General features: G+C 42.2%; 1 protein-coding gene across 2 annotated transcripts; it reads left to right on the plus strand.

Moving 5' to 3' along the window:
- Positions 1–48: 48 nt before the first annotated feature.
- LOC120452804 (homeobox protein abdominal-B) lies at positions 49–7,030 on the plus strand. 2 transcript variants are annotated; one of them, XM_039637203.2, is made up of 5 exons: positions 49–1,980; positions 2,764–2,975; positions 3,068–3,269; positions 4,449–4,663; positions 4,719–7,030. In XM_039637203.2, the coding sequence occupies exons 1-5, from the start codon at positions 1,296–1,298 to the stop codon at positions 4,908–4,910; spliced, it is 1,506 nt and encodes a 501-aa protein (XP_039493137.1). In that variant the 5' UTR covers positions 49–1,295; the 3' UTR covers positions 4,911–7,030. The 2 variants fall into 2 exon arrangements, with proteins under 2 accessions (XP_039493137.1, XP_039493138.1); XM_039637204.2 differs by having other exon boundaries at positions 3,071–3,269.
- Positions 7,031–9,448: the final 2,418 nt, after the last annotated feature.

Below are 9,448 nucleotides of genomic sequence, written 5' to 3' on the forward strand. Positions count from 1 at the left end.
ATATGTTGTCGCCGTGCGTTGCTGCTGTCAGTGTAGATTTGTGCTTCGCTCTGTTCGGTTGGAAGGCGCGCGGGCGTCCAGCAGCAACAGCAACAACAGCAACGACAACAACAGCCGAGGCAAGCGGCCCTGCAACTTCGTCGAGGACTGGGACTTGAGCGATTTCGTACTCGTACTCGCCGTCCATTCACATTCACATTCGGCTGGAAGTGTTCCGTTCGAGCGGTTCGAAAAATACAAGTTGAACTTTTTCGAAAACTTAAATTAAACGAATCGCTTTTGGAGTCGTGCTAAAATTTAAATCAAAAAGCTGAAATCGCAATCAAAACATCGAGTCGCCGGCGATGTGAGGAGGAGAAACAATAACATTTTTGTTAACTGTTGCAAACATTGCCTTTAATTGTTTGTTTTGGTCGTAAAATCAAATTTTATGACCAGCAACATAAAAAGCGAGCACCAACAGAAGCAGCAGCAAAAACAACAACAACTGCAGGCCACACAAATAATAAACTATTAATGATAATTATAAAAGAGAGGAGAAAATAAAAAAAAAACGAATGCCAACCAAAAAAGTAAAGTGAAAAGAAAACTTAAACCGACAACGGGAAAATTGGAAAAGTTTTGGAAAATTGGAATGACCGAATGCAAACTGAAAACCGAAAACTGAAAACGGAAAACTGAAAAAGCCAATTTGAAAATACTGCGTGAGTTTCTGATGACCGCAAACACCCTGTGAAATCCAAGCTGATTCGATCCCCTGTGCAACAACAACGTGACTCTCTTTGCCCGCTCTTTGGGCAGTGTGCGTGTGTGAGTAAGTCGGCGTGTGCGTGTGCCCGCTGACGGACGTCTGTGTGCGTGTGCGGTACGCAAGTAAAAGCCAAGGAACTCAAATAATAGTGGTCTGGATATAAAAAATAAAGATATAAGAAATAAAGACGCAAAATAAAATAAGATTAAAACAATTAGGAGGGTGTCACTCAGAGGAGTGAGGAAAACAGAAAAAGACAGAGAAAGGTCGGTGGGTCGAGGCGATCGACCCCACTGCACCGCCTTTACCCTCGCCGCCGCAGTTCGAGTGCAACGCGTCCAAGATAACCGTAAATATTCCACCCCTCCCCCAAACCCCAACCATCCCGCTGGCGTGCGCTCTCTACGACCCCCACGATGTCTCGGCAGTCGGGTCGCACGCCGCTGCCGGGGCGTGGTGGGGGCATCACACACACACCCACACCCACGTACCCACCGCCCCGCACCCGCATCCGCATCCCCAGGCGCATCCCTCCCTGCCCGTCATGCAGCAGCACCACCTGCAGCAGCAGCAACAGCAGCAACAACAGCAGCAGCAGCAGCAGGAGCAGCAGCATCTGCAGGAGCAGCAGCAGCATCTGCAGCAACTGCACCACCATGCGCACCACCACCTGCCTCAGCCTCTCCACACCACCAGCCATCACCACAGCGCGCATCCCCACCTGCAGCAGCAGCAGCAACAACAGCAACAGCAGCATGCAGTCGTCGCCTCCTCGCCCTCCTCGGTGCTCCAGCAGCAGCAACAGCAGTCAACTCCCACCACACATTCCACGCCCACGCATGCGGTCATGTACGAGGATCCTCCGCCTGTGCCACTTGTCGCCGTGCAGCAGCAACACCTCCCCGCTCCGCAGCAGCAGCAGCTCCAACAGCAGCAGCAGCAACAACAGCTGGCGACAACACCGGTGGCCGGCGCCCTCAGTCCCGCCCAAACACCCACTGGACCCTCCGCCCAACAACAGCAACAGCAGCAGCAACATCTCACATCGCCCCACCACCAGCAACTGCCGCAGCAGCAACAAGCCCCAAACAGCGTCGCCAGCGGCGCCTCCTCGAATCTCCAGCAGCAGCAGCAACAGCAGAATGCTGCAGTTGCTCCTGGCCAGACGCAGATCGTTGCGCCGACCACGGCGAGTGTTTCTCCCTCCAGTGTTAGTTCGCAGAAGGAAGGTGAGGTCCCAGAAACATTATTTTCCCTGGGGTTGAAAACCAAGCAGATTCCTTATTGGAAATCTATTGGAAATCGTTGGGAAAATATTTTACAACAATAGTTTTTGAGAGTTTCTTCCCCTCAGCTGGGAACTGGAAAACTCTCAAATTAAAGTGGGGCATAAAATTGGGAGCGGGGCCGTTCCACTTGTTTTTTTTCGCAATTGCAACAAGCGTTTCAGTCTTGTTGATTGCAGCACGCTTTTCAAGGCTGATAAGGGTTTTCTTGAACTCTCCAGGAATCGTCACGCATTTAATTTATTTACTCAACATATTTGCTTCCATTTTATCATTATCAATATAGTCTTTTATTATTTATTTAATTTTTATACTATTTTGTGGGTGCACTGAAAGTTCTTAAAACGTGATGTGCTTATTGTCTTCCTTTTAAAGTGCAGTATATATTACCTAGAAACTTGTTCAAAGTATTTGGCCCAGATAGATAGATACATTAACTGAAATGTGATTTGAAAGGAAATCGTTATAGTAACCATTTTGGCACCTTAATTTTTGACACGTGTCAAAAACACAAAGTATCGCCGAGGTTTGAATGCACCCTCATCTATGACAATGTTGCCAATGTCAAGCTAAGGGTTAAAGACACAATTGTCACGGCAAGTGATAAAATGCAAAAATGATGAAGGAGGTCGATTTAAGCAATCATAGACAGTCGTTAAAATTAGACCTACCAGCCTTAGAGCAATTACTAACAGTAGCAAATCTGCGCTTTCCGCTTGCTTCCAGACATCAATATGTCCATCCAATTAGCGCCACTGCACATACCCGCCATCCGGGCCGGTCCGGGATTCGAGACGGACACCTCGGCGGCGGTCAAGCGGCACACGGCACACTGGGCCTACAACGACGAGGGATTCAACCAGCACTACGGTTCCGGGTACTACGACCGCAAGCACATGTTCGCCTACCCCTACCCAGAAACGCAGTTTCCGGTTGGTGTAAGTATGGCTGCCGCACCGCACCACCCTCCCCCACTCCTTGCAACCCGTAGGCAACTCAGTTCCAACCCGACCTCTTCTCTCCCCCGCAGCAGTACTGGGGCCCCAACTACCGCCCCGATCAGACCACCTCTGCCGCCGCGGCAGCGGCCTACATGAACGAGGCGGAGCGCCACGTGAGCGCCGCCGCCCGCCAGTCCGTCGAGGGCACATCGACGTCCAGCTACGAGCCGCCCACCTACTCCTCGCCGGGCGGACTGCGCGGCTATCCCAGCGAGAACTACTCCAGCTCAGGTGAGTCCAACACACATTCAGGGGTAATGAGGTTAGGCACACAGGAAACAATTTTACAACTCTTATTTGTTAACTAAATTTTGGCATAACGATTAAAAATATACTTAAAAATAGGTACTTTGTTTAATAGCACATTTTTGATTGCAATATTCTAAAAAATTCTGTTTAAAAAACAGCTTTTAAATTCTGCATAAATATCAATTAAAATGCCTATTTATATAGGCTTAATACAGTCAAATTTTACAGTCAAAGTGATAATTATTTGTAAATTGTTTTTATATTGGTGCTATTACTTTTGTTTACATAAGCCAATATTGTTATATAAACAATCCTTAAATCTTAAGCATCTTACTTTGTAAAGTTTAAGAGTATTCGATTTTTCCTATGTGCACTAGACTTTTTGTCGTCGTATCGGTTGAAATACCAAACTGCGAAACCGTCAAGTTTGTCGTTCAATTAGCGTAGTGCAAAACAGCCCATAAATCGATTCTCGCTATTTGGCTAGCGTTACGCCTTAATGTGGGTGCGAAAGTCATTGGAAGTGCATTCTATGGGGTTGCCTGTTTATGTTCGGTCTTATCACCGGAGTTCTTGAGCTGCCAGAGCAGTATCTGTCAAGTATTCGTACTTTCCCAGGCAGTCCAGATAGTAAAGACTCGTATGTCAGTGAAGCGACCTCGCCAGCCAATTTTAAAATTGGAACTAAGATCCTTTAGACACGATAAGTGAGTTTCAATCAGATAGAACTAACTGTTTACTGCTAGCAAGTCTAATTCAAAGAAATTGCATTGGATTCGAAAGGCTCTTAGGCTGAACTAGCATTTAAATACAAATAAATCCAGCTTATCACTTTATTTCAACATTAATTTAATTGCTTCATTTGGTCGGCCAATGAGCGGGAACGAATGTATTCATTAAATGCTATCCACTCGAGTGTGAATATGGGCCTCGTGCCAATGCGGAGCTCCGCTCCCCGTACCGCACCAATTAAGGGGCCATAAATGCTGAATTGAATAATTTTGTATAACGCTTATTGCTAAACAATTTCCGTAATTGCTCTATAAACTTAACGATCTGATATTGCACCGAACACAGCAACAATAGCAGCGGACCACCCGCACTTGCGATAAATGAAGTAAACCATGTAGCTTAACCCATTTTACTTGCTGGTATTTTCAGGAGCCTCTGGCGGATTGTCGGTGGGAGCGGTGGGTTCTTGCACGCCCAATCCCGGACTGCACGAGTGGACCGGTCAGGTGTCCGTCCGGAAAAAGCGCAAGCCGTACTCGAAGTTCCAGACCCTGGAGCTGGAGAAGGAGTTCCTTTTCAATGCGTATGTCTCCAAGCAAAAGCGCTGGGAATTGGCCAGAAATTTGCAGCTGACCGAGCGACAGGTGAGTTCATTAGTCCTCTGGTTAGAACTTGTTCATCAAAGGGTGTTGCTTTCAGGTCAAGATATGGTTCCAGAATCGGCGCATGAAGAACAAGAAGAACTCACAGCGCCAGGCCAATCAGCAGAACAACAACAATAACTCGAGCAGCAACCACAACCACGCGCAGGCGACCCAGCAGCACCACAGTGGCCACCACCTTAACCTTAGCCTGAACATGGGTCACCATGCCGCCAAGATGCACCAGTGACCCTTGGACAACAGCAGCGCTGGCGCCATGGGCTTTGCCACCTACTAGCAGTTAGCCAATCCGAGTTCGGGTAACCCCAGCTCGAATCCCAACCCCATGTCCGATCCAAACCACCATCATCTAATCAAGAACGAGCTGGCCATGGACTTTCCATGCTAGTCCAGCGATAGGACTCCAGGATATGCAACTCCAGCCAGGCCGAGTTCAGTCGGTTAAATGTACAAAACCCAGAGATCTCTAGCATGCGGGATAGGAATATGTGACCAGATAGAGGAGCAGGATGACGACGAGGACGAGGATGAGGATGAGCAGCTGCCCAGAAGTGCGCAGGCGTCGCTGATGTATGATGCGTCTTGTGTGACCAAGTGACGTTGATGGAGATGCAGTTTATTATTAAGCCAGTTCTACGGATCGCGGAGATCCAAAACCCAACACGATAATGCAGCTTAGTTCGGTAGTTGAATATAGATACGAGTAAGATGAAGAATAAGCAGCAGCAGCAGCAGTAGCAGTAGCAGATGCACTTGAAATTCGCAACTGTACGAAAATATATGTATGTACGTATTTCTCTCAACGCTCTCATTAGCCTAGGCGAGCACTATGAATTTTCCGAACTATAAATTATGAATATGAATATACTTAAACGTCAGTGAATATAACCCCGCATAAATTATGAATACACGCGTTCGAGTAGTAGATTTTACCATACCTATCCTTGTAAGAGCCAGAAGGTCAGAAGGCGGCTGAGTTAGCCAGAGCAGCAAAACAGCAGAGCACATTTTAGACCCAGATAAATGTTCTTAAAACACACAAACAAATTGTTTAACAATTTTCGGACCCCTCACAGCCCCGCAAACAAGAAGACACACTCCGCAGTCTAGGATAAATTTTGTCGTGTAATGTTCGTCGTGTCGTGTCCTTTGATACCTTCTAAGTTCCTGTATATAAACTATAAGACATTGCGCTGATTTCCGGCCGAAGCAAGCACTCGATAACTAAATTACATCGGATATATATATATATATATATGCGTACACGCAGAGATATTCAATATTTGTATAATATGAACTCGGATTCGATTTTAGCAAATGGTAATTGTAAGTTGCAAAAATTTCAATGAGTGTGTGCATGTTTACCCCATAGTTAAAGTCGCTTTCGAATTAAATTAACTCTAAAACCAAGGAAACGAAACACTTAACAAAACTACTCGTAAAGCTAAAGCAACAAAAACATAAAAGATACACACACTTTACAGAAGTAAGCGAGTGTGAAAACGATGGAGGGGAGATGTCGGGGAGATGTCGGTGAGGAGTAATTAGCATACCGTAACAGCTACTTACATATATAACATACACATAGTACATATAGTAATCGTACATATGCATACATATATTTTCATGTGTATCGACGCCGCTTGATCCTGATATTAAGACTAAGTTTAGTTGTGTTGTGTAATTATCGATTTTGTTAATGTTTTGCCCAGAGCATTATATTATATTATGCTAACCTATACCTATACCTACACCTACACCTATGCCTATCATTACATGTGTATAATTAGCCTATACATACTTGATGAAGAAATGATTTCACCCACTGCTTTATTCATGTTCTTGTATTATTATTATTTCGAGCCCTCGATAAGTTGTAGTCTAAAGTCGGTTATGTTTATGATTATGTTCGATTATAGTTTGTTTAGTGAATTTTAATCTAGCGTTAACAATTCTCTTTTTTAAAAAGTTAATTATTGTGAATAAAATACAACAAGTTGCAGAAGTGCAAAAATATACACACAATTCAAAATATCCCAACTACTTCGCGGTATTCTTCTTGCCGCCCCTTCCATTCAACACCAAACTTTTTTGGTATCCTTTGGTTTATCCATATCCTTTCCGATTTTTCATCCATTTTTTCGGTAAGTACACCAAAGAGGAGGATGTTAACACATCGCAAGCGACCTCTCACCATCGAATTTATTCATAGACATCCAGATACTCGTACTCGTACAAAACGTAAAGCAAAATACGTATGTACTGCACTTACTCGTAGGCGATCAGCTCGCAATCGTCACTTCCTCAGACAAAAATAAAAATCTGATTCAGTACACTTTCTGAATGGTTTCATTTCGATCTTTTTGGTTTCTTTCGTTGCGTTTCCTGATTTTTGTTACAATATTTTTACACTGATATTGTAATACAGCGCTTAAATAAATTAAAACTAGAATTAATAGTCTTGTTTCGGCATATGTCTTAAGATTAAATAAATTATTATGTAACTGTGTTTTTCTGGACTTTACTTAATGATGAAGATCTATATCATAAACTGTATCTGTGCTTCTTTGTAACGGAATAACGGTAGGTAATTTTATTGGGCATAATATGTGATCTTTATTTCAAAAGCCATTGCACTTTTGCGACTCCGATTGCATTGCCCCCCAACTGTTTCATTAATTGCATTCATTAACTATAAATTTAATGACAATGCGCATTGAAAGACTGGGCTTGGTAAACTTTCGAAAGTTAGTAAAGATTTGTTGCTCGTTTAATGAGCATCATATATCACTTTCAGACAATTTAATTGATTTTTTATGTTTAGAAGTTGTAGTTGGGAAACTTTGTATAATTTTTTAATGAGCTGCAAGGTGTTTTTAATTTTCTAATGGTTTGTTTAAAATTAATAAAATTTAACTAAAGCAATTGCTCTTGAAAATGAAGATTTCTTATATATGCAGAAGTATAGTTCATTAGAATTTAAATCTTTAAAAGGGTAAAGTTTTATCAGTACTATAAATAGCCGAATTTTTATTTTTATCGATATTTGAGTGAGGGGCTTATGTCAAATGTTGCTTTCATCTTTACTCACTGAAAATATTTTAATCGGAAAGGTATGCTAGATATGTTACCATCAATGAGCTTTTGAAAGGGTTATACCATTCGATAAATAATTAGCATCGAGCTATAAATGTATGTTTAGTATCAAAGCCAATTTTAATTACATTTCAAATTAATGTAAATTGTAAATCGTTTGGGTGTAAGAGCCACTCATTATCCAAATTAAATATTTTCTCTGATCATTGCCTTCTCTATGAGTCGTAAAAGCGTGCCCGCCATCTAATGTTTGCTCAAGTGGTATTCAACCCCTGCCAAGGGGTTGTCAAAACGAGAGCCCCGATAAGTGCACACACATAGATACACGGAGTATGTACCTTCTAGCGAACAGATGTATATACCTACATAAATTTAAATAAGTTTTTATCGATGCTGAGCTTAGAGGCTTCGGGGAGGAATGTACCATAAAATGCACCCTGCTATGTAAACACTGCCATTTCCCTCTCTGGCGTTCGCTGATTCTGAGATAAAGTGCCTCGGTTCAGTTCGGTCCCATGCGTTTTTTATGTTATGTACAAGGGGACGCTTTTACCCATCGAACAGCTTTCGGTGGGTTGAGTTCGGTTGATTTCGGTTGAGTTTGGGTGGAATTGGGGATGCGTTCGGTGGGTGGTTGCTTCCAATGGAACGACCCACCTCCGGCAACCAAATTGTAATTTTATTAGTGTGAGAATTTTAAAATGAATCGATTGAACTGCTCTGGATTTGGGGTGTGTATCTACTACTGCGCACAAAAATGGACAGATGGGAAAAGAAAAGGTCCTTCGGCGAAATCACTAGCGGTGAAAATGCGTTTAAAATGAACCTGGATATGCGAAATTAAAGTTAAAATTGTATAAGAATAGGATGTTGTTGGTTAAAGTAAAGAATAAAAGCGTTAATTTGCTAAAAATAAGAACTTAATATGCTCCATCTGTGGAAGAAGAGGTACAATATTTCGATAAGCCCATAGTATAAAACTTTGAGTCAGGGCTTTTTTTAAACGTAAAATTATAATGAACAACAGTTCTAAATAGTTGCTCAGTAATTAGTATATACGATTATATCCTTTAGAAGTATCTAGAATAAAGATCTCTCAAGCTGAATAATTTAAAAAAATTTGTTATTTAATGTAAGGTTTATTTAAACAGCTAACGAAGCCATTTACCAAACTCTCAAAAAATACTATTTTTATATTTTACAAAATAGTGTCCCTCTTAAATTCCGATATTCACATGAAGCTAGCTTAAAGCCGAAGCTTATATAGCCCTGAATTAATTATATATTTTAAAAATTACAGAGTATAACAATAACAAGAGAGAACGCTATAGTCGAGTTCCCCGACTATCTGATACCCGTTACTCAGCTAGTGGAAGGGAGAAGGAGAGTCTTAAACACAATTTTTGGCGGTTTGTAGGCGTTATAGTGGGCGTGGCAGAAAGTTTTTTGGCAAATCGATAGAAATTTATAAGACCAATATAAAAATGAAAAAATATCAAAACATTTTTCAAAAGTGTGGGCGTAGCAGCTTTGGGCGGTTTGAGGGCGTTAGAGTGGGCGTGGCAAAAAGTTTTTTGGTAAATCGATAGAAAATTACAAGACTAATACAAAAATGAAAAAATTTCAAAACATTTTTCAAAAGTGTGGGCGTGGCAGTTTTGGGCGGTTTGT

Source organism: Drosophila santomea, chromosome 3R (assembly GCF_016746245.2).
Source record: "Drosophila santomea strain STO CAGO 1482 chromosome 3R, Prin_Dsan_1.1, whole genome shotgun sequence".
Taxonomy (NCBI): Eukaryota; Metazoa; Arthropoda; class Insecta; order Diptera; family Drosophilidae; genus Drosophila; species Drosophila santomea.

What these genes read in the sequence shown, in the direction of transcription:
- LOC120452804 (XM_039637203.2), top strand. Translation starts at nt 1,296, where the DNA reads ATGCAGCAGCACCACCTGCAGCAGCAGCAACAGCAGCAACAACAGCAG. An exon ending in TGTTAGTTCGCAGAAGGAAG is followed by an intron (nt 1,981 to 2,763) that starts GTGAGGTCCCAG and finishes GCTTGCTTCCAG; the next exon opens with ACATCAATATGTCCATCCAA. An exon ending in CGAGAACTACTCCAGCTCAG is followed by an intron (nt 3,270 to 4,448) that starts GTGAGTCCAACA and finishes TGGTATTTTCAG; the next exon opens with GAGCCTCTGGCGGATTGTCG.